Genomic DNA, 27,865 nt, shown 5'->3' on the forward strand with positions numbered 1-27,865 from the left:
GGATGTTCCCTTTGCTCCTACTTTGCAAAGAGTGCGTGTGTGTGCCTGTTTGTAAACCATGAATGGGTGTTAATTTTGTCAGATGTTTTCTCTGCATCAAGCTTGCTAGGCCTCTGCAGCTACTGTTTTGGGCTTGTTGCAAGCTGGCAGGCACAGGGTCAGGCTCAGATGTCCTGTGGGAGGCGTCCAGGGTCAGGGCCAGCAGTAGGTGGGGGCTGGCCTCCTATCCTGGCCATGGGCCCCGGGGCCAGATGTTTGGGCTTAGCTGCCTGGCCAAGCAGGGATAGAGTGACCGGGTAATTAAGCACCCGCTTCTTTAGGGCTGGCAGGAGGTGGCAGAGGGTGGAGGGGCCTCGGGCCCGAGTGCACAGAAGCTTCCCCAACCCTGGCTTGCAGAGGGGCTCCAGGAGCCTGAACCCCCAGTGGGGCCCTCTGGGGTGACCTGGAGTAGGGGTGCACCTGCTCCCACCTGGGAACGAAAAAGGGGACCTCTTGCTTCCAAGTTGGGGTGCCATCCTTGAAGCCCCGACTAGCCGGGACAGCAAGGGGAATGTATGCAGAGGCCCTCCCCAGGTTACTAGTCAGCAGTTATTTAAGTCTTAGGGCTTAATGAGGCCCGGGGGACAGGATTCTCCGCATGTTCCTTCATCTGTTGACAGGGGCAGACAGTTCATCTATCAAGACCCTCGGACAATATCCTTCCCTGCCCCCAGCAAGTAACTGGACCCTGCTGGCCTTTGCAGGACTGCGGGGGCAGCAGCTCCATGACCTTCCAGGACCTCTGAGCCAGGCTCCAGTCTGGGGAGAGGTGGGGAGGAGGGAATGGTTCCCTGCCTGAGGCTGCAGGAGCCAGAATACAAGTTGGGGGGTCTCCCAAGACAGCCCCCGGTTTACAAGCTGAGGCTGAGAGAGGAGGGGGCCTACCTAAGGACACTCAGCGGGGGGCCATCGTGGAAGCCTAACCTGGAACCCCAGGCCGAGTCTGACGCCGAGGAATTTGCACTGTGTTATTCTGAGTTCCCGCAGCTCTTCTCTGTGGACTGAGGCAAGGGGCTTGCCCTCTCTGAGCCTCAATGCCCTTTCTGAAACAGGGGTCAAGTTCCTCCCTCCAAGGGCTATAGTGAGGGCGGGAAGTAGCGTATAAAGAGTCCACATTGTATCGGGCACAGAGAAGCACGGTTAGGAGCGGTCATGGTCACTCTTGTTAACTGAGCACATGTGCTAAGCTCTGTCCTCACCTGCACTAGCCCATCTAATCCTCACAACCACCCCAGGAGGCAGGCACGACCACTATCCCCACTGTACAGGTGGAAAAACTGAGGCTGGAGAAAGGAAATTAACTGCTAGAGTCCCAGAGCCAGGACGCAGCCTTGAATCCAGGATAATCTGATTTGGGCACATAATATCTTATGAGCAAGGGCCCTGGGTCAGACAGGCCTGGGTACCAATCATGACTCTACTACACGCTCCCTGAGTGACCTGGGGTACACAACCAAATGTCTCTGTGCCTCAGTGCCCTGATCTGTAAAATGGGGATGAATACAATAATATCTATCACATATTGAGCACTTATCAAGAGCCAGGCCCTGTGCTAAGCACACTCACATAGGTATTAATCTATCAGTTAATCATCACAGCGGCCCCTGAGGTGCGTACTATTATTATTTTCCCTTTTAGAGATGGGGAAACTCAGACCAAGAAGTTAAGTAACTGGCTCAGGGTCATGCCCTCAAGGGCTCAAACTCAGGCATTTAGGCTCCAAAGTTCACCCTCCCCCTGCCGAGCTGTGGTAAAAGTACCCTCCTCAGTGGGTGTTCATGAAGGTAAAATGACATCATGCACGCAAAGCCCTCAAAACAGAGCCTGACCCATAGGAGGTGCCCAGTGAACACTAGCTATTATTATTATGCACTCGTCATTCAAAAACTATTAATGGAGGGTGCACTCAGTGTCAGGCTCCGTTCTAGGAGCTGTGCATACATCTGTGAACAAGACAAAGATTTCTGCCCTGGTGGGGCTTCATCATGGCCATCATCACTGCCATCATGATTATCACCATCATGATCATCACTGCCATCATCACCCTGATCATCTTCATCACCATCATCTCCATCATCACCATTATCATCAGCAGCATCATTACAATAGTCATTACCATGACCTTCATGACCATCATCATCACCATCATTACAATAGTCATTACCATGATCTTCATGACCATCATGACCATCATGACCATCATCATCACCGTCATCATCTCCATCATCATCACCATCATCACCATCATCTCCATCATTACAATAGTCATTACCATGATCTTAATGACCACCATCATCACCATCATCATCTCCATCATCACCATCATCACCATCATCTCCACCATCATCACCATCATCTCTATCATCATAACCATCATCATCTCTATCATCATCACCATCATCACCATCATCATCTCCATCATCATCACCATCATCACCATCATCATCTCCATCATTGGTATCATTAGCATGATGATCACCATCATCACCACCATTATCATCACCATCACAATCATTATCATCACTTTCATCATTACCATCACATTACCATCAGGATAGGCATCACCATGACCTTCATTACCACCACCACCATCATGGTCACCTTCATCACCATCACCATCATAATCATCATCACCATCATGGTCACCTTCATCACCACCACCATTATCATCACCACCATCATCACTTTCATCCTCACCATCACCATCACCATTCTCATCTTCACCATCATAATCACCATCACACTCATCACCACTATCACCGTCGTCCTCACCGTCCTCACCACCTCACATGGTGCCTGTTGTTTTCACAAACAGATCAATTTTGTGATTCCACCTCCACTCGTCCCCCAGAAACATCATTCACATTTTGTTTTTAATTAGATACTTTGGTTTTCCTATTTTGGTTTGGGAGTGTCTTAAGTCCCTCAGACCCCAGATAAGGTCACACATCTCCCCGCAGAGGCCTCTCTTCCTCCTCTGGGGTAGTAGTGGTTGGTGCAGGTGTGCTGGGGGGCCAGGCCACCTCTGCCAGTCTCTTTACAACCTCACCCAGCTGCCCCAGACCCTGCGCAGCCTCCACCAGCTGGGTCAGCCCCAGTCCCAGGGCTTGGCGCTCCTGCTGGTCCCGCTCCAGGGCCTGTGTCAGCCTCTGAAGCTGGCTACCCACATCCCTCACAGCGGCCACCAGCTCTACCAGGGCAGGCGGATCACAGGCCATGACCCTTACAGGTGGCACTGGGGCTTCACATGGGCCAAGGGGGCCTGGGCTCTGACCAGGAGTTGGCCCTAGGGTGAGGCGGTCAGGGGGAGGTTGATCCGAGGGGGGGGCCGTAGGGGACAGGTGGAGGTCAGGGGCCGCAGTGGGGTCGGAGGCTGAGTGTGGAGTCTGGGTAGGTGGAGAGGTTACTTTGGGGCTCTGGCTTGTGGGTGGTGTGAAGTTCTCAGTGGACAGCGTGTCTGTGCTCGGGGCTGGAGAGGGCCTGCAGGGGCTGGACTCTGTTGCTGGAGAGGGCTCTAGGCTCCACATCTGGGATGTGGAGGGGTGAGGGGCCCCCGTGAAGGTCAGCCGGGGGTGTGGGCTGGGCTTCACTGTTGGTGCTGAAGAGGGAAAGGGAAGTTCTGTTCCCAAGGAAGTTAGAAGGGACTTGGCAGTGACCATAGGGGTTGAGGTGGGGTGAGGAGTCATGGTGGGGTAAGCAGTAGTGGTGAGGTGAGGGGTCGCGGCAGGGTGAGGGGTTGTCATGGGTTGAGCACTGGTGATGGGAGGAGGGGTCGTGGTGGGGTGAGGGGTCGCGGCAGGGTGAGGGGTTGTCATGGGTTGAGCACTGGTGATGGGAGGAGGGGTCGTGGTGGGGTGAGGGGTCGTGGTGGGGTGAGGGGTTGTGATGGGTTGAGCAGTGGTGATGGGAGGAGGGGCTGTGGTGGGGTGAGGGGTTGAGGTAGAGTGAGGGGTGGGGGTGGGGTAAGGGGTGGCAGTGGGGTGAGAGGTCGTGGTGGGGTAAGGGGTTGTGGTGGGTTGAGGGGTCGTGGTGGGTTGAGGGGTCGTGGTGGGTTGAGGGGTCGTGGTGGGTTGAGGGATCGTGGTGGGGTGAGGGGTTGTGGTGGGGTAAGGGGTTGTGATGGGTTGACCAGTGGTGATGGGAGGAGGGGTCATGGTGGGGTGAGGGGTTGAGGTAGAGTGAGGGGTGGGGTAAGGGGTGGCAGTGGGGTGAGAGGTCATGGTGGGATAAGGGGTTGTGGTGGGGTGAGAGGTCGTGGTGGGGTGAGAGGTCTTGGAGTGAGGGGTCGTGGTGGGGTAAAGGGTGGTAGTGGGTTGAGAGGTCGTGGTAGGGTGAGAGGTCATGGTGGAGTGAGGGATGGTAGTGGGGTGAGGGCTTGTGGAAGGGTCTGGGAAACTAGAAGGTTCTGGAGTTGTTTTGGGGTATGGAGATGTGTCCAAGGCTGGGGTTGTGTCAGACTCCGGCGTCAGCTCTGAGGTAGGGGAAAGGCGGGTCACCACCGCTGGTGCAGAGGGGTCAGAGGTCAGTTCTTTGGGCATGGTGGGTGGTGGAGTGGGTGAAAGCCCAGGAGTCAGCGCTGGAAACACGGTGGCATCAGGGGTGGATAAGGTAAGGCCAGGGGTTGTCGAGGTGCGGTGAGAGTTCGTCCAGGAGGCCGGGTCTGGGCTGGGCGGCAAAGTGGCGGGAGGGTCAGAGGTCACCTCCGGCGTTGAAGCTGCTGTGGGGATGAGCTGCGGCGCGGAGTCAGAGGTCAGGACAGGGCCCGGGGGCCCCGTTGAGGCGGAGGGGGCTGGGGAAGTGGTGGGGGGCGCAGTCCTGGCCGCTGTGGGCCGCAGCCGTCGCTCGTGCCACGGTTTCCTCAGTGAACCTGTTGGAAGAAACACGGCCGGCGGAGGTCAGTCTGCTCCGCCCACCCCGCGGCATGGTCCGCCTTCTAGGGGTGGGCCGACCAATGTGAAGGCAGAAAGCGTCGTGACGTCATGGGTCGCCGGCAGACTTCATCCGCCCTAGTGCCCCACCTCCACGCCTCCTCCGATGTCTCCAGGCGCCACCTGGCGTCCTCCCCTCTGGGAGATGCGGAGATGGGCAGGCAGGGGGGAGGGGGGATATGGAGGGGTGCCTGGGATGCAAGAGGGGGCCGAAGGGCAGAGATGGGATGAAGGGAGATAAAGAGCGGGAGGGGAGTGGGAGACGGTGCATAGCATGAGGGGGAATCTGAAGGGTAATCTCAGTAATCAAGACAAATCTCTTTACGCCATATTTTTAAACAATCAAAATTAATGCAAAAGATCTACAATGCACAAAAAGTCAAAATTTTAAAGACAGGATCCGACCTACCTCACTGGAATCCCCCCTAAAATTGGCTCTGTCAGATCCTGGTGAGGTAGGTCAGATCCTGACTTTAGTTAAAATTTTATTTAGTTCATCGTGGATTGTTTTTGCATTCATTTGTTTTTTAACCTATGGTATTAAGATCTTATTTATCTTCATTACTAAGTGTTTGGAATGCCCCCAAATTTTAGGCCCGAGTAAAGTGAGAAGGTTTACCCTCTTCCAGGCCCTGCTTCCAGGTAAATGTGAATTTTAAGCTCTTTTTACAGATGAGAGAAATCAGGCCAAGAGGGTAAGTAACTTGCCCAAGGTCACACACAGTTTGAAAGTTGCAGAGACAAGCTCTGAACCCAAGTCCTTTACATACAGAGTCTAGGCCATTAAGTATCACTTTCTCAGTCATGGAAATGTTCTGTGCTATCCAGTATGGTAGCCACTGGTCACCTGTGGCTTCTGAGCACTTGCAATGTAGCTAGTTCAACTAAGGAATGAATGTTTCCTGTTTCAATTTTTTTTTTTTTACCTTTGAATGGATTTCTATTTTTAAATTTTTTAAATTGATGTATAGTTGATTTACAATGTTGTGTTAGTTTCAGGTGTACAGCAGAGTGATTCAGATATATACATATACACACACACATATATATATATTCTGTTTCAGACTCTTTTCCCTTATAGATTATTACAAAATATTGAGTATACTTCCATGTGCTATACAGTAGGTCCTTCCTTTTTCAAAGTTTTGATTCACTTAAATTTAAATAGCCACCTGTGTCAGTAGCTACCATATTGAACAGCACAGCTCAACAGAATTCCACTTTTCTGCAGCGTCTTTGAGGTGCATCGTGTCCCCCTGCAGGGTCAGAGGAGCAGTTAAGTAAAGGGCTTGGCCTCCAGCCAGGCTGCCTGGATTTAAACCCCAGCTCCATTACTTCCTAGCTGGGTAATCACGGGCAAGTTACTTAACTGCCTTGAATCTCAGTTTCTTCCCCATTTGTAAACCATGGATGACCCACATACCTCCCTTGCAGAGTAATCATGAGGATTCAGAGAGATCGTGTGTGTGCAGAGCACTTACACAACGCCTAGCACACGATAAGCATTCTCTTGATTATTTATACTGCCATAGTCATTGATGTCTGTGCCTCAATTTCTCTTATCTGTGAAATGGGAACAATTATAGCACTTACATCACTCATGTAGGGCTCATGTGGCTGCTACGAGGATTAACACATATAAATATGTTAAAGAGTAATACATATAAAGTGCATAAAATAGCGCCTGACACATGGTGTATTGCTTGATGAATGTTAACTGTTCCTAGTTATTATTTCAAGAATCTCAGCTTAGTTCGATAGTACAGGGACTCAGTAACCTAGAGTGGTATTGATTTTTAATTTTTCAGACCCAAGGTGCAGAGAGCTAAGCTACTCATACCCCACTGTACGTTGTCATTAATAGTCCCTGCAATGTCTTCTCTTGCTTTATCTTACTTTTTCTGCTCTTTAACCCCAATCTCCATCCCCTCGTCCTCTCCCATAGGTACCTCCACTCTAATGTGTTTCACATATGGCCTTAAACATATGTGTGATCTTAAACAATACGGAATGCATAGATGTGTTTATGTTAATATATAAGTGTATGTGTATTTTTGTGTTTGTGCTTTTAATTTCTGCAAATAATATTCTGCTGGAAATCTCATTCTGTTTGACCTTCCCCTCAGTGTTATGTTTTTCATACCTATCCATGTTGCTGTGTATATAGCTCGTCATTGCTTTAGCTATTGCATAGAATTCCATCATGTGTAACCATTGCATTTCTCTTCTTTGTTACCCTACTGTTGGACAATTAACTTGCCTCCAATTCCCTAATACATCCTCATACATATTCCCTTACAAGCCTGTACAAGAATTTCTCTGGAATATAGATCTAGGAGCAGGATTGCTGGGTGATAACGTATAATCATATTTAATTTCACTAAAGACCACTAGCTTGTGTTTATCGAATTGCTGTAGCCAGTGGGGATGCCTGTCTCCCCACACCCTCCCCTCACCTACACTTGGTATTATCTACCTTTCAAATTTTTTTCCATGCTCGTCATTGTTTTAATTTGAATTTTCTGATTCGTGATGAATGTGAGCACTTCTAGACATACTCGTTGGGCATTTGGGCTTCCTCTTCTGCAAATCACCTGTTTGTATCTTTTGCCCATTCTCTTATAGGATTTCCTGTCATTTTCTTATCTGTCAGAGTGACTTACATGGTATAGCTTAGGGTTTCTCACCCTTGGCACTGTTGACGTCTGGGGCTGGATGATTCTTTGCAGTGGGGGGTACCTTGCGCACCGGAGGATGTATAACAACATCCCTGGCCTCTACCCACCAGGTGCCAGCAGCCTCCCTGCTCCCAGTCATGACAACCCAAAATGTCTTCGGATGTTGCCAGTTGCCCCCAGTTGAAGACCACTGGTATAGATAATAACCCCTTGTCTCAGGATATATTTCTGCCTGGTCTTTCTAGGGTGAGAGTTGGGTCACCATGGGGAAATCTGGAGTCCAAGTCTCCATCCCACCACACAAACACCCTGGTCCCCTCGCCCCAGCCACATGCCTCACCTGTATCCCCACGGACCCTTGGAGCTAGAGAGGAATGGCCTGGCCTCCTGGTGGTGCCAGCGGTGCCAGGGGGTCCAGGTATGCCTGCAGTGGGGGTCCCCTTGGCTGGGACCTCTCCTGAAGGTGTGTCCCACGTCCAAGAAGGCTCATAACCATCCTCGCCACCTTGAGAGATACGGGGAGAACCGAGTAATAACAGTGTTGTGAAGATTTCTTTCCAAGATGCTGGGCATTAGGAGGACTCCATCAAGAACACAAATTGAGGGGCTTCCCTGGTGGCGCAGTGGTTGAGAGTTTGCCTGCCAATGCAGGGGACACGGGTTCGAGCCCTGGTCTGGGAAGATCCCACATGCCGCGGAGCAACTGGGCCCGTGAGCCACAACGACTGAGCCTGCGCGTCTGGAGCCTGTGCTCCGCAACAAGAGAGGCCGCGATAGTGAGAGGCCCGCGCACCGCGATGAAGAGTGGCCCCCGCTTGCCACAACTAGAGAAAGCCCTCGCACAGAAACGAAGACCCAACACAGCCAAAAATAAATAAATAAATTAATTAATTAAAGTTAAAAAAAAAGCTCATAAAAAAAAAAAAAAGAACACAAATTGAAGCTGTCTTCCTGTTACAATGTCAGCCCACCAAGTGCAGGCATACTCCCTGGGTCCGTGTGTACTCAAAATGTGCTCTAAGATATGGCCACATTGTCATTCATGATCCATTAGTGTGTGATCGATTCGATTTTTTAATTAAAATATACATCGAAAAAAAGGAAGCAGCATTGCAGAGTTACAACCCTTGCGAGACCCAATCACATCCCTTCCCTTTGTCAGAGAAGCCTTTAGTTAATAGTTCCCAAGCATGCCTTTACACCTTAGCTATACAGGTGGGACTCCCTAATGCTACATTGTTTCCACATGTGTTAGCTTCCTACAACTAGAAAGACTGCACATATACATATATACAGCAAACACCTTCTCACAGCCTGCTTTTTGGCTGCGTTCCTTCCTAGCTGGCTGAGCAAGTCACTTCACTTCTCCACGACTCTGTTTCCTCACCTGTACGATGGGTATCGTGACGGCACCTACTCCATGGGGTCGCAGGGCTGGCAAGTGATAAGCTGCCCTTTCAGTTAAATGCATATAACTCTAGTTCCTTCTTTTTTTTAACCTTGTGTAATATTCTATCGTATGAACACACAACTGCCGATTCATCTATGCTCCTGTGGACGGGCGGTTTGGTGTGGCCAATGTTTTGCTGCAGTGGATTCTTCATGAGTGAGAATTGCTCAACACCTAATTGTGGGACTGCTGTGCGGAAGGCATCTCTCTAGATGCTGTCAAACTGCCCACCTTTATCCCCTCATCCTTGCCACTGAGAGACATTTTAAATTTTTGGCAATCTCATGGGGAGCTGGTGGGCAGAGAAGCTGCAGTTTCGCTACAGATGACCAAACTGAAGCCCAGAGAGAGCAAGGAACTTTCCTAAGGTCACGCAACTAAGAAGCAGCACTGGGTTTCAGACCCAGCAGGTCTATCTGCTTCTGAACGAGGACCTCTTCCCTCTAGGGGCAGATCTCCTGGGTCTCACCTCACTCCTTCCCTGGTGAGCTTTTATTTAGAATTTGATTCCAAGGCCACTCCCTGCTTCCCCTTGAGGAGGCTACACCCTGCTCTATGCTTCCTGGGTTCTTCAGAGCTAATTCTATCATAGGCTTCTTCCCAGTCTCCGTGGCTGGAGTGGTTATGAGTGTGAATTCTGCAGTTGGAATCCAGGCTCTGCCCTTTGCTGTCCTGACCTCTCTGGACCTCAGTTTCCCTACCTATAAAATGGGGATAAGGATAGTACTCATTTCATAATGTTCCACGTGGAGGAGGTGAGTTAAACCATGGTATGCACTTTGGGGAATTCCCTGGTGGTCCAGTGGTTAGGACTCCACACTTTCACCGCAGGGGGCATGGGTCCGATCCCTGGTCGGGGAACTAAGATCCCACATGCCACACGATGCGGCCAAAAAAAAACAAACAACCATGGGATGCACTTAGATGGTGCCTGGCACACGGAGATTATTCAATGAATATCAGCTATTATTGATGCTCTTATTACCACGCAACCTCTAAATGTAATCTGGCATTTAATCTTGGATGCCCTCCCCCCTGCGCAGCCATGACGTACAGCGATATCCCGAGTCCATGAGTCATCCCACCTCCCCACTGGGTGTGGGAACTCCATTAGACATGGCTGTCCATCTGCATAGCCTCATCCATTCCCACAGCTGCAAATTCCCTCCTCCCAGGCGTTCCTTGGAGCTCCAGGATTGCGTATCTCATGTCTCCACTTGGGTGTGTCAAACACATCACTAATGGAGCTCTTAATATTCCCACTCTGGATCCTGTGCACCCACCCCGCAGTGTTCCCTGGTTCAGTAAAAGGCGGGTCCCCATCCCCTACCTCCCCCTCTCTCCTCAACCCTTGCACCCAACGCATCACTCGAACCCACCAGCTCAACCCCCGGAATGTAGCTTGAACACCTGCACTTCTCTCATCTCCACTGCCACCCTGGTTGAGGCCACCGTCACGTCTGCATGGACCTTCTGGTCTCCCTGCATGCACTTTTACACCTACATCCACCCCCCTGAGGCATCCTGAGCGACTGCTTTGAAAATACACATGTGGGGGACTTCCCTGGCGGTCCAGTGGTTAGGACTTTGCGCTTCCACTGCAGGGGGCACGGGTTTGATCCCTGGTCGTAGAACAAAGATCCCACATGCCGCAAGGCACGCCCCCCCACCCCCCAAAAAAAGAAAGAAAATATACATGTGATCACGTCCTCCATAACTTAAAGTGCTTAAAACGCCAAGGGTTTCTGCACATAGAATAAAACCCAGACACTGGCCTCATCCCCGATCACTCTCCCCCTGCCTGGCTCACTCCACTCCCGCCAAGCCAGCATCCTTGCCGGTCTCCCAAGGTCCCACCACAGGGCCTTTGCACATGCTGCTCCCTCTGTCTGGACAGCTCCTTTAGCTCCCTCCAGGCTCCCCATCACAGCAGACGTCTTTACAATGTACCACAGACCTCATCTCCTGCCATCATCCCCATCAACCACTTCACTTCCGTCCCAATGACCTTGCTGCTGTTTCTTGAACCAGCTAAGCACACCCCCACCTCAGAGCCTTTGCATGTGCTGTCCGCTCTCTACAGAACACTCTCCAACCAGATGTTTGCATGGCTTCCCCCCTCTCCTTCTTGAGGCTGTCACTTAAATGGCACTTTCTTAGTAAGTCCTCTCTTGATCATCCTATTTTAAATTACAACACGTAGCCCTCCCTTCCCCCTCCCTTGCTGTGCGCATCACTGTTGTGTTCCCAGGGGTTAGTACTCATGCCTGCCACACAGCAAACATTTCAGACACGAATTAATGTCTGCGTCTCCAAATTCCATCATCCTGGAAGCCTCAAGAAATTTTGCTTCAGTGAAACGGAAAGTGAGAATTCAATCTTCATAAGTTTCCAGCTTCGTCTCCTGTACACTCTCTCTAGACTTACACAGCGGTCTCTCACTGGTTCATTCATTCATTCATTCAACAAGTATGTAAAAAAGTCTCTACTAAGTCTCTACAACACAGATCCCACGGTAGACAGAATAACGCTCCCCAAAGATGTCCAAGCCCTGATCCCCAGAACCTGTGAATATGTTACCTTTCCTGGCAAAAGGGACTTCGCAGATATGATTATGGGTCCAGAACTTGAAACGAAGAGATTATACTACATTAATCCAAGCGGACCCAATCTCATCACACAAATCCTTAAAATGAGAGAATCTATCCCAGCTGTAGTGACAAAGATGTAAAGACAAAAGAAGGACCAGAGAGACAGATGCAACATTGCTGGCTTTGAAAATGGAGGAAGGGGCCATGCGCTAAGGAGTGGAGGGGCCTCTAGAAGCTAGAAAAGGCATGGGAACGATCCTCCCCTCGGGCCTCAGAAGGAACACAGCCCTGCTGACACTTTGATTCTAGCCAGTGATACCCAGGTGGGACTTCTGACCTTCAGACCTGCAAAATAATAAACTTGTGTTGTCTAAGCCCCTAATGTGTGGCGGTGTTGTGGCAACAATAGAAACTGACATAGCCAAACACAAGACAGCTAAAAGTCTAGCAGAGACGACGTGGCCCAAACAGGCAATGCAATTTTCTCAACTCCAGCCTCTGCTTCTCTGAGAATCCCCTTCCTCCTGGTATCTGCTGGTGAAAATGACACCATCTCTTCTGCGAGGTCTTTCCCAATCGCTCTACTGGAAATAATCACTCCGTCCCTGGGATCCTGCAGCTGTTGGTCATTTACGGTAAATAACTCTTAACAACCAATGTTTTGCGGTTTTAAATGATTTCACACACATTTTGCTCATTGCATTAGGACCTGAGGTCACCCAGCTCGTTGTTCTAAATCCCAGCGCAGCCACAGCTGGAACCCAGCGAGCTGTACTCCAGAATTCACTCTTGCAATGACTTCAGTTATTCCAGAATCTTTTCCAATCCAACGAGCAAACTGTGCGCGAAATCGTTTAAAATGGATCTCAATAATGGCTCCTGAGTTAAAAAGTTTAATTTCTCTGAGCCTCATTTTTCCCCCACCTGAAACACAGGGGCAACACCAGGACCTATGTCACCCAGTTGGAATCATGCGTGCCTGGCACAGTGAGTTCTCCTTGACTCTTTCCAGGGACCTTGGAGCTCCCGTTTTCGTTTTTTCCGGAGGAAGAAACTGAGGTTCAAAGAAGCAGTCATTTTTTTCAAGGCCACCTTGCTAACGAGGATAGGAATTCCTGTCTGTCGTTTCCCCTCTCCCCACGCCACCCTGCACCTCCCTCCAAGTCTTCCCATTACTAAGGTTGTACACGTGACTCCTGAGATTGCCATCGCGCAATTCCTAGTTCTGTATGTATTTGTGCCTCGCGCCCAGCATCTGACCTCTCCGCCACGAGGGGGCGCTAAGGGATAGAGGAGGTGGCACCGGGCTGCAGAGAACAAAGGCTCAGAAATCCTGGCCACACTGCACCCGAGGAGCATCACCTCTGGAAACTGAGCCCTAACTAAGAGCTCGGGTGCCCCCCACCCCAATTCTCCGTACCTCCAATGCCTGCTCCGCGCCCCCCTCCCCTCCCCGCCGGCATGGCACCACACCGAAGCAGACCGCAGACGGTGGGCTCATTCGCCTCTTCACCCGCTTTTATTGCCGCGACGTGGGCCAGCCAGCCAATCAGCAGACGCACCGCGCCTGTGACGTCACACGGCGCGGGGCGACTGAAGTCTGCCCTGCCAACCCCTCCATCCGAGACCCCGCCCCTCTCGCAGAGGCCCTCGGAGTGCGCATGCGTGTTGAGCGTGTGAAAAACGCGGGAAAAGGCGCGAGGGGCGGGATCCCGCGGAGAGGGAACAAAAGTGGCCACACCTGGGGGAAGAGAGCGGCCGTCGCGGGGGGACGGGGTCGGGAGAGCCGGGGGAAGAAGCCGCCACGCGGGAAATGGTAGGATGGAGAGTCAGCGAGAAGGATGAGGAGACGGAGAAAAAGCTGAGGGGAGAACCGACCCTGGGTGGGGGGAGGTTGAGTGGGAAACGGAGCGGAGGGCGTGGCGGTTAGAGTGAAAGAAAAAGGAAGACTCAGAGGGGAAAGAGAAACTGGCCGCGAAAAGCAGGGAGAAACAGGGGTGACGGGGTGTGGACTTGGAGAAAAAATGGGAAAGATGGTGAGAGAGGCTGACGAGGCATAGAGACGAGGAGGGGCAGAGAAAGAGAAAGAAAAAAGAGACACGGAGCTGAAAAGATAAACCGACCGTGAAAAATAGAGTGAGAAACAGAAACGATGAGCGTGAGAAACTGAAAATGTAAATAAAAAGAGGAGGACACAGGAGAAGAGATGAAGAGAAGCTGGCCATGAAGTACAGTGAGAAATAGATACGGGTTGGGGTGGGGGAGTGAGAAATGGAAAATGAAAGAAAAAAGAGCCAGACGCAGAGGGGAAAAGATAAAGAGAAGCTGACTGTGGGAAGACAGAGAGAAATAGAAATGATGGGAGTATGAACTTGATAAGGAAAGAAAAAAAATGAGAAAGGTGATGAGAAAGAAATGGCCGGTGGAAAAAAAAGTGAGATGAGGAGGGTGAGAAATTGAAAGGGAAAAGAGAGAGGGAGAAATAAATAAATAAAAATTTAAAAATGAAATTAAAAAGTAAAGTAAATTCCTTTGGGACTTCCCTGGCGGCTCTGGTGGTTAAGACTCTGCGCTGCCACTGCAGGGGGCACGGGTTCATCCCTAGTCAGGGAACTAAGATCGCGTGTGCCACACGGGCGAGGCCAAAAAAAGAGAGAGAATGTGAGAAAGAGGAGCCGAGGGCGATCAAGAGAGACCCTGAGCAGGGATGGGACAGAGATCTCACACACACACACACAGAGGAAGGTAGAGAAATGGGCAGCATCTGAGGGGGGTCAAGGCCCCGGGGGTCAAGGTCAAGGCCAAGGTCAAGGCCCTTGGCAGCAGAGGTGGAAGGAGGGAAGCAGGCGACAGCGAGCCAGAGGCGGAGGGGCAGAGAGGGACAGAGCTGAGGGGCTGGAGGCTGCTTCCACTGGCCAGAGGAAGGGGGTCAGGCTGAGGACAGAACCCTCGACCCGGATGTCCCCACCCCGCCTCTGAGCCACAGCCCGACCCTGACCAGAGCGTGAGCTGGGAGAACAGGTTTGAGGGGCTGGGGTGGGGAGACAACGTGGTGACAGGGTGGGCCTCGGCTGTGAGGTCTGGGGGGACGTCCGTCGAGGCTCTGGATCGCGGGGCACGGGCTCCCAAGGCCCCGGCTGGCTTGCAGGAGGACTGCGGGCCGGGGCTTTGCTGAGCCTGGTCGGATTCTCCGCGAATCACACCGCAGGGGGTGTGGCTGGGGTCTCCTTTAGGCTCTGGGGGACAGTGCTACTGCCGAGCCCAAGAAGGGAATGTTCTTAGGGTCTCTGGAGCCGAGGAGAACCTGTCTGGGGTCTCTGAGACCCAGGCCAGCTCATTTAGGAGGATCTTTCTGGACGCCCGGCAGGGAGGTGAACAGAGGTTTATGGAGGCCCCCTCCCCACCCCGGCCATGCCCCTCACCTGTGCTTGGAAGGCGCCTCGTCGCTGGGGAGGGGGCCCCTGGGCTCCCAGCGGTGCCCCAGGAGACAGTGTGTGCAGGCACCGCTGCAGCGGTGGTCCCCTTGGCCAGGCCCTCTCCTGAGGTGGGGTCCCAGGTCCAGGGGGGATAGTCTTCCTCGTCTGCATAGCCTTGGGAGAGATTGGGGAAGGGGAGAGCCCCGACCCGTCTCAGAGGTCCTTGCCGTTGCTCCGAAGTCCCCTTCCCGTTGCTCCGAAGTTCCCTTCCCGATGCTCCGAAGTCCCCTTCCCGAATCTCCTGGAGTGACTCTGGGTCCCCACCCCCATGCCACCCTGACTCCTTGGCCACTGACCCCCCGCCCCCCGCCGTACCAGTGCAGGTGAGCCCCACGTCCTCCTCGTGGTCGCAGTTGTGCTGTCCCCACGCCCTAGCGGGGCAGTCGCTCAGCGAGGCCTCACTTCCCTTGCAGCCCACATCATCCAGCCAGATGGGCCCGGTGCCAGGGCCATAGTGGGTTTTGCCCACTCGGGGCCGAACCCTTCCGCAGCCCAGCTCCCAGCAGGCCACCATGCCATCCCGCAGGTCCCAGCTGTCATCACACACTGTCCCCCAGCGTCCAGCGTGCCACACCTCCAGCCGCCCGGCACACCGGTTGGGCCCATCAGCCAGACGAACCCGGAACAGGCCTGCTGGTAGACAGCCCAGATCAGGAGGGGTCAGCAGGGGTCAGGAGGGGTCAGCCACACCCTCCACGTTCCTTCCTCTCACCTGATGCCCCAGTGGGGGAGGGGGCTGGGTCTTTGGAGGACTCTGGAGTACCTACTCCTGGGATCTCGGCCGATGGCTCCATGGTGGCCTCAGAGGTCATTCCTCGGGGACCCTGGGTAGTCGGTGTTGCCAGGGTCTTAGAGGTCTGTTCCCGGGGGGCCCGGGGAGTCCGCCTTTCGGTGGTGTGTGAGGTCAGCCTGTGAGGGGCCTCCGTGGTCGGCGTGGTGGTAAGCTCGGAGGTCGGTCTTTGGGAGGCCTCAGTGGTCGGAGTGGTGGTGGTCAGTGAGGTCAGTTCTGGGGGACTCTGGGTGCCCGTGGCCCTGGAGTACTTAGTGGTTGATATCACGGGGGGCTGAGTGGTCAGTCTCTTTGCGGTTTTGGTCACCCACTTCTTTGTGCTTTTGGGCATCTTCCCTGGGGCCTTGGTGGTGGTTTTCTCAGCAACGCTGGGGGTCCGCCTCGCAGAGGGCTTGGTGGCCAGCTCCCCCGGGAGCCAGGCATCTGGGTCTCTACCCAGGCCAGGGATCCAGCTCCAACTGAAGGGGTCTGAGATGGAGTCCAGGCCGGGGGTACCTGGCAGACAGGAGAGGAGGACAGGGGAGACAGCAGACACCGTGATTGTCCGACCAGGCCTCTCCTTCTCTCTCATCTCCCCCTACAGACAACCACCAAGTTCCCATGCATTCATTCACATCATAGATGTTTACAAAGCATCTCCTACGAGCCAGGCCCTGTGCCAGACCCGGGGCATACGGTGGCCAGGCACGCCCGGCACCATCCCGCCTCTGGGCACTTACAGTCATGATGTGACTGCCCCCGTTCACCCCCTCACACTGACCCATCCTCTCCATCTGCCCAGCCACTGCCTGGCTTCCTGTACCCTCTGACTGGTCTTCCCCCACACCCCGTGCCCAGCTCTCACCGCCCCACCAGGGTGGTACCAGGTCACTGCCCAGCTCAAAACCCTTCTGTGGCTCCCGTGGCCCTCAGGAGGGGAGGGAAAGGGGAAAGTGCCTTAGCTTCAGGCAGAATGGTTGACTCCATCCTCCCAGCTGCCACGGCTCACCTTACATCTTTCTGATAAGCACAGGGAAGGCGGCAGACACCATGGGCGATGCCAAGGGTTACTGATGCAGGACAAGGGTTAATCTTGTCCAAAGGAAGCTTTGGCCCTTTGCCCCTGGCTGCCGGGGGGAAACTCCAAGCCCTTTCAACGTCCTGCCTGGTAAGAGTGTGTTGTTTCCCTGTGGGGCCAGAGCCACCCAGATCATCTCTGCTAACAGTGTGACTTACGGGCCGCCAGTGGGCCACCAGCCACATCTCATGACTGAGATCCTATAAACACTTTGACGCCAAGGCTGGGAGGTCGTCCCTGGTTGGCAATACTTCACGTGCGTTGTTATGCGTCGTTGCTGGGAGAATTACGTGAGGAAGCTCCACAAGGGTCTCTCCTGGACCCAGCCCCACATGCCTCTTCCCTCAACTGACTTTTTAAATTTTTGGGCGCGTTGGGTCTTCGTTGCTGCGCTCGGGCTTTCTCTAGCTGCGGCAAGCGGGGGCTACTCTTCGTTGCAGTGCGTGGGCTTCTTATTGCGGTGGCTTCTCTTCTGGCGGAGCACGGGCTGTAGGCGTGAGGGCTTCAGTAGTTGTGGCTCGCAGCCTCAGTAGTTGTGGAGCGCGGGCTTAGCTGCTCCGCAGCATGTGGGATCTTCCCGGACCAGGGATTGAACCCGTGTCCCCTGCACTGGCAGGCGGATTCCTAACCACCGTGCCACCAGGGAAGTCCTGATATGGACCATTTTAAAAGTCTTTATTGAATTTGTTACAACATTGCTTCTGTTTTATGTTTTGGTTTTTTGGCTGCGAGGCATGTGGGATCTTAGCTCCACAACCAGGGATTGAACCTGCACCCTCTGCATTGGAAGGCGAAGTCTTAACCACTGGAACGCGAGACAGCTTTTCTGATTGTTGTGACTCCTTCTAGAAAACTATGGAACCCGAGGGTGGTCTTGGGGACCTCCCAAATGATAATGTGTCACACGGGTTTGCAGCGATTTGTCGGGGCATCTTTTTCTCACAGTGAACGGTGAGCCTCAAAGGCCAGGGTCGCGTTCGTTGCATTCCGAGGACCCAATACCTAGCTCAGCGTCTGGCGCTGGATAAATAACGGCAAATGAATGAACACGGGCCAAGCCTGAGTCTACCTCAACTGGCCCTCCCATCACACGGGCTTCTCGCCATCTCCCGGTGCCCCATGCCTGCTTCCTTTCCTCTTCCTTTTCAGCTTCCCTCTAGGTGGGAGACTTCCTTGATTCTTGGCGGGAAGAAGAGGAGGAAGAATCCCAGCTGTGCCGCTCAGTTGCCGTGTAACCTCTCTGTGCCTCAGCGTCTTCCTCAGTAAAATGGCCATAACATCCACCAATTTGGACGTATCGTGAGGTGTGAATACGGTCACGGGCGGGGGCTTAGGAGGTGGGCGCTCAATCGATGTTAGTGCCAATGTTAGTTCCCGTTCCCTCCTCCAGGAAGCCCTCCCGGAGCCAGCGAACGGCCAGGGCCTCCTTACCAGTGCAGGTAACTCCAACGTCCTCGTTGTGAGCACAGTTGTGCTTCCCCCAGGGAGAGGCAGGGCAGTCAGCGAGGGAAGCCTCGGTCCCCACACACCTCACGTCGTCCAGCCAGATGGGGCCGGCGCCCCAGCCGAAGCGGCCGGCAGCAGGGTCTGGCTGCCGAGGTCCACCGCAGCCCAGCTCCCGGCAGACCACAGCCGAGTCCCGCAGGTCCCAGCTGTCGTCACACACGGTCCCCCAGCGCCCACCGTGCCACACTTCCAGCCGGCCTGAGCACCTGCTGGGCCCGGCCACCAGGCGTAGCTGGGGGGACCCTGGGGTGGGAGAGACCCAAAGAATTCGAGTCAGACCTTCCTCCACCTTCGCTCCATCTTCCTTCCATTCATCCACCCTTCCTTCCCAGCAGCAAGTGTTCATCCAGGCCTGTGCTGTGCCATCGTCTGCATCAGGCACAGGAATAAAGAGTCAGGGATAGGGAATTCCCTGGCGGTCCAGTGGTTAGGACTCCGTGCTTTCACTGCCGAGGCCCGGGTTCAATCCCTGGTTGGGGAACTAAGATCCCACGAGCCTCGCGGCACGCCAAAAAAAAAAAAAAAAAAAAAAAAAAGTCAGGGATACAGGGTGGTTCCTTGGAAAGCTCAACTCAGAATTGCCATATGATCCAGAAATCCCACTCCTAGGGATATACCCAAAATCAGGTGAAAATGGGCATTCAGTCAGATACCTGTGTGCAAACATTCACAGCAGCATCATTCACAATAGCAGTAATGTGGAAACAACCCAAGTGTCCATCAATGGACAAATGGATAAGTAAAATGTCGTCCATCCATACGATGGAATACTATTCAGCCGTTACAAAGAAAGAAATTCTGACACACACCACAACGTGGATGAGCTTGGAGAACATTATTCTCCGTGAAATAAGCCAGACACAAAAGGTCAAATACCATACGATTCCATTTACATACAGCGCCTGGCTGGCAAATTCACAGAGACACAAAATCAAGTGGTGTGTGCCAGGGGCTAGGAAGATGGGGGGGAGGGTAGTGAGTGTTTAATGGGTCTGGGGTATCTGTTTGGGATGATGAAAAAGTTCTGGAGATGGTGGTGGTGATGGCTGCACAACATTATGAGTGTATTTTTTACGACTGAACTATATGCTTTAAAATGGTTAAAATGGGACTTCCCTGGCAGTCCAATAGTTAGGACTCTGCGCTTCCACTGCAGGGGGCGCAGATTTGATCCCTGGTCGGGGAAGTAAGATCCGCATGCCATGCGGCACAGCCAGAAAAACAAAAAATTGTTAAAATGGTCAATTTTATGTTGTGTATATTTTACCATAATTTTTAAAAAATAAAGAAAGTGGTCTCTGGAACAAATTGCCTTCATTTGAGTCCTGGCTTTCTGACTTTTTAGCTGCGCGGCCTCATTTGTAACGTGGAAACCAGACGGTACCTACCCTGCGAGTGGCTGGGAGTTTTACCTGATGAAGGGGCTTGGAACAGCACTGGTCACGTGAGCCAGTGAGAGCTGAGTCTATGGCAGTTGTTATCATTATTATTATTATTATTCAGAAAAAGGGGAAGCAGGCCTCAGTTAATAGTGATCAAGTTCCCACTTTTTCAGCCTTTGGCAACCTTGAGGAGATGGCTGTATTAATCATGGCTTTTTATTTGCTGTACCTGATGCTTTGACATCTGGAGGGATTGCTGATTCCCAGAGACGGGAAACCACTGGAGTGTGCCCTTCATATGAAACCAACCCACCCAGAGCCCTCACCCACCACCTCCTGTCGGGCTCACACACCCCGGCCACCATCCACCTGCCCCATCTCCCCAGGGCTAGTACCCAACAAGGGGCAGCCCCTACGCTCCAGAACCCACCGAAATGATGCAAACCAGCCGATCCTGAGTCATCTCACCCTGCCTTGTCCATTCCTCCCCATGAAGCCACACTCAAGGCTTTGCCCACCGTCACCCCTTGCTCCCTCTGCCTCCTGCTGGACCCTGGTGCTTCCCGTGTGGCCCTGCGTCGTGTGCGGGCTGTGCCCCCTCCTCTTGGGAATTGTGAGAAACCAACTATCTCTGCAATGACAGTGGTCTCACCTGTTCGCCGGACCACACAGCATGTGGGATCTTAGTTCCCCAACCAGGGATCAACCTGTGCCCCCTGCAGTGGAAGCGCAGAGTCTTAACCACTGGACCGCCAGGGAAGTCCCTAAAGCCTGTATTTTAAAACAACATCACTGATCTAGTTCTTTCGATATTTGTGAGAAGGAGGCGGCCTTGTGAGTTTCAAGACAGCCGGAGCAGAGCATTGAACCAAGCAGGGGCCTTCTGAGTGTGGGCTCCGTCTCCTCCCCTCCACCCTTCCCTTTCCCCAAGACAGTCTGAGCAGGGAAGGAGAGCACCTAGGAGTTGTGGGGAATGGCAGGGGGGGCAGGAAACAGAAGCCAAACCCCTACTCAGCGACAAAAAAGAACAAAATAATGCTATTTGCAGCAACACGGATGGACCTAGAGATTGTCATACTGAGTGAAATAAGTCACACATAGAAAGACAAATATCAGATGATATCACTTATATGTGGAATCTAAAAAAAAGGGGGGTATAAATGAACTTACTTACAAAACAGAAGTAGAGTCACGGATGTAGAAAACAAACATGGTTATCAGGGGATAAGGGGAAGGAATAAATTGGGAGATAGGGATTGACATATACACACTACTATATATAAAAGAGGTAACTAATAAGGACCTACTGTATAGTACGAGGAACTCTACTCAGTACTCTGCAATGGTCTACATGGCAAAGAATCTTAAAAAAAAAAAAGAAGAAGCTGCTAAGCCCCACATTTGGGGTGGGGGGAGCAGGAGGGACTCACCAGCTTCCGGCCCAGGCTCCTGAGGGGCAGTAGGGGAAGCGGGCGGAGGTGAAATGCCTGCTCTCCGTGGGGCCTGGCTCACCGTGGGGGGTGGGGGCCTGGATGCAGCCTCCCTGGGCCTGGAGCTGTTGCTGCCCACCGCGGCGGGGGCCGTGGGAGGGACATATCCCAGAGGCATACCTGGGGTGTGAGAGGGAAGAGGTGACCACCACCCGCTGCTGTGCTGCAGGCGGTTCCCCACACCTGCCATGCCAGGACCCCTGACGGAGAATGAGGTTTCACGATGAGCAAGACATGGGGCAGGTGGGCAGTCTGGACGGAGGGAGTGCGGGGCCCTGGGGTACACCTCAGGAAGACACACAAGACCCCCCAGTTCTCACCCCTCCCTCGAGGCCCCCCTCCCTGGCCTCTCTCCCAGGGCCCCCTCACCATCACACACGGCCCCAGCGTCCTCACGGTGATGACAGTCATGCTGGCCCCAGGGCCGCGCCGGGCAGAAGCGCAAGGCCGTCTCGTTTCCCCGACAGCGAAGATCGTCCAGGAGGATGGGTCCAGCCCCCTCCCCGAAGAAGGCGCCTCCAGGGGCGGCCAGCGCGCCCCCGCAGCCCAGCTCGCGGCAGGCCACCGCGGCGTCCCGTAGGTCCCAGGCATCGTCACACACGGACCCCCAGCGCCCGCTGTGCCACACCTCCAGGCGGCCTGCGCACCCGTGGGGGCCGTCTGCCAGACGCAGCCTGGGGGCCGGGCCTGGACGTGGGGAGAGGGAGGAGAACAGAGAGACGGGAAACTGATGGATGAGCAGCTTTAGGCCACGCACGCAGGAAACCGTGATGGACGAGCAGGTACTAAGGTACACACGCAGGTGACTAGGATGGGTGAGCAGGTACAGGCCACGTGCTCAGGTGACTAGGATGGGTGAGCAGGTACAGGCCACGTGCTCAGGTGACTAGGATGGGTGAGCAGGTACAGGCCACGCGCTCAGGTGACTAGGATGGGTGAGCAGGTACAGGCCACGTGCTCAGGTGACTAGGATGGGTGTGCAGGTACAGGCCACGCGCTCAGGTGACTAGGATGGGTGAGCAGGTACAGGCCACGCGCTCAGGTGACTAGGATGGATGAGCAGGTACAGGCCACGCGCTCAGGTGACTAGGATGGGTGAGCAGGTACAGGCCACGTGCTCAGGTGCCTAGGATGGGTGAGCAGGTACAGGCCACGTGCTCAGGTGACTAGGATGGGTGAGCAGGTACAGGCCACGTGCTCAGGTGACTAGGATGGATGAGCAAGTACAGGCTATGTGTGGTGTCCTGCTTCACGCTCAAGATGGGGCTGGAAAGCAGCCATTCCATCTTCAGTTTGCAAGTGAGGAAAAGACTCTGAGCTGGGAAGTCGCTCTCCAAGAGTCCAACTCTGGTCTATCCACTGCCCCCCATGTCCCTGCCTCCCCAGGGGCGAGCCCTGGGGTCGCCGGCCCTGATGCCCGCCACCCACCTCCCCAAGCAGGTCCCCACTCCCCAGCTGCCTTGTGCAGCCTGTGAAGCAGGGCTTCTCAGCCTTAGCGCCCCTGACACGGGGGTCAGGTCGTCCTCTGCTGTGAGGGGCCGTCCTGCGCGCAGTAGGATGTCCAGCAGCATCCCTGGGCTCCACCCCCCCGATGCCGGCAGCACCCCCAGTGCCCCACACAGTCACGACAACCAGAAATGTCTCCATGTCATCCGGGGAGTGGGGTTGAGAACCACTAGTCTAGATGTTAACCTCTTGTTGGTCTGGGGGTACATTTCTGTTGGGTCTTTGTGGGCTGAGAGTTGGGTCACCTGTGGGGAGTGTGGAGTCCATCTCTCTAGCCTGCAGTCTGTGTCTAGAGAAAAGGACAGACCAGAGAGGGTGAGATGCTCCTGCTGGCATCACCCAGCTGTGAGTGACGAGCTCCCTCACGGGGCTGCCCTGAGGAGCAGAGGGGTCGGTAAGACGCCAAGCTCCCGGGCCCCTCAATGGGGTTCACTTCTTCTCCCCAACGACTTCTTCTCCCGCTGGAGACTCAACTCACCTCCTGGGAACTGGGCTTCAGAGGCCCCATTTCTGCCCCCACGTGCTTCCCACGGAGGCGCCACCGTCACTGCCTCTGGTCCACCAATCTGTGCCCCGACCTGTGTCCCCTTGGTCTCCATCCCCACCACACCCTACACGCTAGATACCCAGATCCATCTGTGCGGCGGGACAGACCCGGCAGTCAAGTTCTGGGTCATTTGCTTTACATCTCTGAGCCTCTGTCCTGCATCCATGAAGGGTGGGGCGAGGACATCCACCCGGGAGGCCAGGCAGGTGGGGGTGAGGCCCGGAGCCGGCTCCCAGCTTCCTCTGCAGCTCCCTCTCCCCTGTCCCATCCACCGACGGAAGCATTTCCTGCCCCCTGTGCGGGTAGGCGGGCAGGCTCCTCTAGTCGGCGTGCAGCCCTTGAACTTTCCCACCCCACACCTGTGGGCCACCCCTGCCCTGTGCCCGCTGCATCCTGAAAGTCAGGAGAGCGAGAACTGGGTCTGTGCCCGGTGTGGATGGGGCTTAATGAGTAAGTGTGAAAAGAAGGAAGGAGGAAGAGAGAAGGAAAGGAGGAAGGGAGTAAGGAAGGGAGGGAGAGGGGAGGGAAGGGGATTGGAGCGCTCTTTAAAGCTGTGACCTCGGAGCGCGGGGAGGGGGCGTGGCCCTGGGGGAGGGGTCTGGGGAGGCGGGCACGTACCGGTGCAGACCAGTCCTGCGTCCTCGCTGTGGTCGCAGTTGCTCCGGCCCCAGGGGCTTCGGGGACAGTCCCGCAGCGCCTGCTCCCCGCCTCCGCACCCCACGTCGTCCATCCACACGGGCCCTGCGCCCGGGCCGAACCGGGCCCCGCCGGGGGCGGCCAGCGCGCCCCCACAGCCCAGCTCGCGGCAGGCCACGGTGGCGTCCCGCAGGTCCCAGCCGTCGTCGCACACGGTGCCCCAGCGCCCGCCGTGCCACACCTCCAGGCGGCCCGCGCACCCGTGGGGGCCGGAGACCAGGCGCAGCCGCTCTGGCGGGCGGGCGGAGAGAGGGGCAGTCAGGGGCCTCGTGGGAGGCAGCTGGGGATACGCGGATTCAAGCCGCGGGGGGGGTCAGTGGCCTGAGATGGGCCTGCCAGCCGGCTGTTAGGGGGAGAGCCAGGATCTGAGCAGGCCAAGGTCCTGGGTCCCGGGAGTGGACACCCGGGTCTCCTGACCGGGTGGGGAGCCTGGGCCTGACTGTGAATCCCGAGGGGATGCAGTGCTCCCCCATACCTGGGGGGGGGTCCCCGGTTTGGTCCAGCGGGCCTACGGCCTCACCCTGTCCAGATTTGTTGCAGAGGGGAGGCCTGCGCGGACTTACCCTGGCGGGGGGCTCCCGGAGTCAGCAAAGGGGCCCTAGTGGACTTGGCGGGCTTGGGCGGCCGGGGGCTCTTCTTCCGGGAGCCGCTCTGGGGGGTCCCGGCTGGGCGGGGGGCTGGGTGAGGAGACAGCAGGGAGGGAGATCGGCAGCTGCACCTCCTGGGGCCGCAGGTCAGTCCCGAGAGTCCCCAGGGGTCTGAAGGGGGCCTTGGCGGGGGCCCTCGGGATTGTGGAGGAGACGGGCCTCTGTCCCTTCTCCCTCACAGCCGAAGCTGGAGACAGGGCACATGTGGGGGGGCTCACCAGGCATCACCGGGGCCTCCTCAGAGCCGGGGCTCAGCTCCCCAGACAGCCCCGGCCAGGGGTCCCCATCCAGGACTGAAGGTGAGTCGTCCCAATCCCTGGAGTCCGACACACGCTGACCTTCGGGAGAGCAGCGTGTGGCTGGGCCGCACTGGCTCTGCTTTGTCAGCCCCATCTCAGGCCCGCGGCCCTACCCCCTCCCCTCGTCGCATGGCTGAGCTTTAGCCCACTCACGAGGAACACGCCCAAGCCAGAGAGGTTCCCTATCAATCAACTTTTACCCTTGCCTTCGTCTGATACGAAAACAGGAAGGATGCCTTTTGCTGACACAGAGGATTAATGGTCCATGAGGAATAATGGTCATAAGACCCCCTGGGGGGAGGAAAACATGCTTCTCCCTTGGTACTCAGATTCTGTCTCTAGCGTTGGCCCCTTTAAATCTTCCTGCACCCTTTGCGGTGGAGTGAAGCACAGCTGCAAATAAATGGTTCACTGCCCGCCAGATCCATCCTGCCTGTATGAGTTCCCCACAGTAAACTCCATAGTTGTACTTTACTGCTTTGTTTATTGGTCTCAAAGTTCCCTTTAAGTTTGGAAGATATTATTCAATATCCCCGCCATGCAATCCCCAGATGCTATAAAGAGGGCAGGCCCTGAGTGAGGCAGGGCTGGGCCCTCCAGGGTAGTGGTAAGTCCTGGCTTTGCAGGGGGTGTCAGGGGTGGGGTGTCTGGACTTCTGGATTCTCAGAGTTACTGGGCTGAGGACTTGGGTCCCTGGGTCGTCTCTGAAGCAGTGTCCCTTGGAGGGGGTCGAGGGCCCCTCACCTGCACAGACGACGCCTGCGTCCTCCTCGTGGGAGCAGATGTGGGCCTTCCAGCCGCGGTGGGGGCAGAGGCCCAGCTGCTGCTCACTGCCCCGGCAGGCCAGCTCGCTCAGCCACACGGGCCCCGCGCCCTCCCCAAAGAAGGCACCTCCGGGGGCGGCCAGCGCGCCCCCGCAGCCCAGCTCGCGGCAGGCCACCGCGGCGTCCCTCAGGTCCCAGCCGTCGTCGCACACGGTGCCCCAGCGCCCGCCGTGCCACACCTCCAGGCGGCCCGCGCACCCGTGGGGGCCATCGGCCAGACGCAGCCGCTCTGGGGAGGACAGAGGAAAGGCTGTGATGTCCTGGAGACCCTGGGGCCAGGGGGAGGGTATGGGCTGGGGGCTGTCCTGCAGGGCATCACCGGGAGGCCAGTGTCCTGGCTGCTAACGGGGAGCCCAACTCCTGGGTACCCAGGGGAGCAGTGGTGCCCCGTAGGAAGCAGGAGGCCGTCGCCCAGGTGGTCCTGGGGGAAGTGGTGCCCGAGGTCATAGGCGGATGGGGGCGACCAGGGTCCCATTGGAGGGTGAGGCTGGGCACGGGGTGGGCCTGCAGCTGAGCGAGGCCAGATGGAAGAAGTGTTTGGGGCCACTTACCAACAGCCTGGATCCCCATCAGAGCCACTGGAAGGGAGGTTGGAGGGGTGGACAGAGTGAGGCCTCATGCCTCTGAACCAGAAACCCCGCCGCTGGGAAGCAGGACTCTGGGTTGAGGGCCTGGCGAGGTTCAGGTCCTTGAGGTGGGCGGGGCCCCAGATGCCTCAGGTCAGGGCAGGCGCCCAGGCCCTTTGCACTCCCCCAGGGGCCTGGCTAAAGGTCAAATGATGGGTGACCCCCCACAGGATCAGGGCTGGTGGGGTGGGGGGAGGGGGAGTAGGAGGTAGGTCCCTGGGGCTCCTAAGAGGGTAGGACGGGGGTGCCAGAGGCTGGGTCCCTGGGGGATCAGGCAAGGGAGGGCCAGATGTCCTGTATCCCCCAAGCAACAGGGATGAGGCCCCGGAAGTCTGAGGCTCTCCAGTGGGTGAGCTCAGGGGTCAGAGGGTGGGGCCCAGGCCCCTGAGTCCCCGAGGAGAAGGGTCACTCACCGAGGAGGCAGGCCAAGACCCTCATGTTTGCAGAGTCGGGGCAGGGATGGGGTGAACGGGGAGAGGAGCAGGAGAGGGGAGGAGCTAGCGGCCACCGGAGGGAGGGAGGGAGGGAGGGAGGCTCCTGCCAGAGGCGCCCGGGACCCAGGGAGGAGCAGGCAGGGGCTGGACGCTCTGCCAGGAGGAAGAGAGGCTGCCGAGGAGGCAGCAGGGGACAGGAGGGGGGCGGGGAGGGGGCTGGCCGGCGGCTGAGGCCTGGGGAGGAGGGCGGTGGCAGGCAGGAGGGAGGGTGTCCAACTGCAAACACCCACTTGGGAGCCGGCCTGGGGGCGGCAGGCTGCAGGGAAGCATCCAGGCAGGGGCGCACGTTGGGGGACAGGGGTGCACGGGTGGGGTGCCCACCCATCTGCCTCCTCTCTTGTCCAGCCAGGGAAGCGTGCTGGGACCAGAGGGCATCAAGGGTGGATTCACATCAGATGCCGGGGTTGGAGACCTGGCACAACTGGGGCTCCCGGTGCAGCAAGAGGGCTTGCAGCCAGACACCAGGAAGAACTTCCTGGATTGGGAAAAGAGATGGAGAAACTCCTCTCTCCATCCCCCCACCCCGGATCTGCGCGCAAAAGTCCCCAGCCTCCTGTCTGAGGGAGCCGTGGTTGAACTTGCGTGTCTCCCGAGGAAACTGGGGTCAGGGGTTGGGGGACCAAGGGTCAAGGCTTGGGTGGGGGAGGGCGACTAAACACACACACACACACACACACACACACACACACACACACACACTCTCTCTCTCTCTCTCTGCACTAAGCAGCTGTGAGGTGGAAAAACTTTGGTAATGGGGAGCGTGAGTCAGAGGGCTGGCAGGGAGCGGGGCTGCCTTGAGCTCATTGCCTCCCCTGCCCCCAGTCCAGCACCCCCGCCGC

At 55.7% G+C, this 27,865-nt stretch overlaps 1 protein-coding gene across 4 annotated transcripts; it reads right to left on the reverse strand.

The window, feature by feature from the left end:
* Positions 1-2,893: 2,893 nt before the first annotated feature.
* SSC5D (scavenger receptor cysteine rich family member with 5 domains) lies at positions 2,894-27,812 on the reverse strand. 4 transcript variants are annotated; one of them, XM_082436195.1, is made up of 14 exons: positions 26,946-27,812; positions 26,458-26,484; positions 25,827-26,135; positions 25,002-25,121; positions 24,700-24,813; positions 24,059-24,367; positions 21,757-22,074; positions 21,328-21,507; positions 18,441-18,758; positions 15,875-16,447; positions 15,478-15,792; positions 15,109-15,276; positions 7,986-8,150; positions 2,894-4,906 (listed from the first exon to the last, which is right to left on the reverse strand). In XM_082436195.1, exons 1-14 carry the CDS (start codon positions 27,349-27,351, stop codon positions 2,982-2,984), a joined length of 5,247 nt encoding a protein of 1,748 aa, XP_082292321.1. In that variant the 5' UTR covers positions 27,352-27,812; the 3' UTR covers positions 2,894-2,981. The 4 variants fall into 4 exon arrangements, with proteins under 4 accessions (XP_082292321.1, XP_082292324.1, XP_082292322.1 ...); XM_082436198.1 differs by having other exon boundaries at positions 15,478-15,795; positions 26,946-27,119; XM_082436196.1 differs by lacking the exon at positions 25,002-25,121 and having other exon boundaries at positions 15,478-15,795.
* Positions 27,813-27,865: the final 53 nt, after the last annotated feature.

The sequence above is a fragment of the Balaenoptera physalus genome (genome assembly GCF_965194825.1).
Source record: "Balaenoptera physalus genome assembly, chromosome: 19".
In the NCBI taxonomy this organism is placed as follows: Eukaryota; Metazoa; Chordata; class Mammalia; order Artiodactyla; family Balaenopteridae; genus Balaenoptera; species Balaenoptera physalus.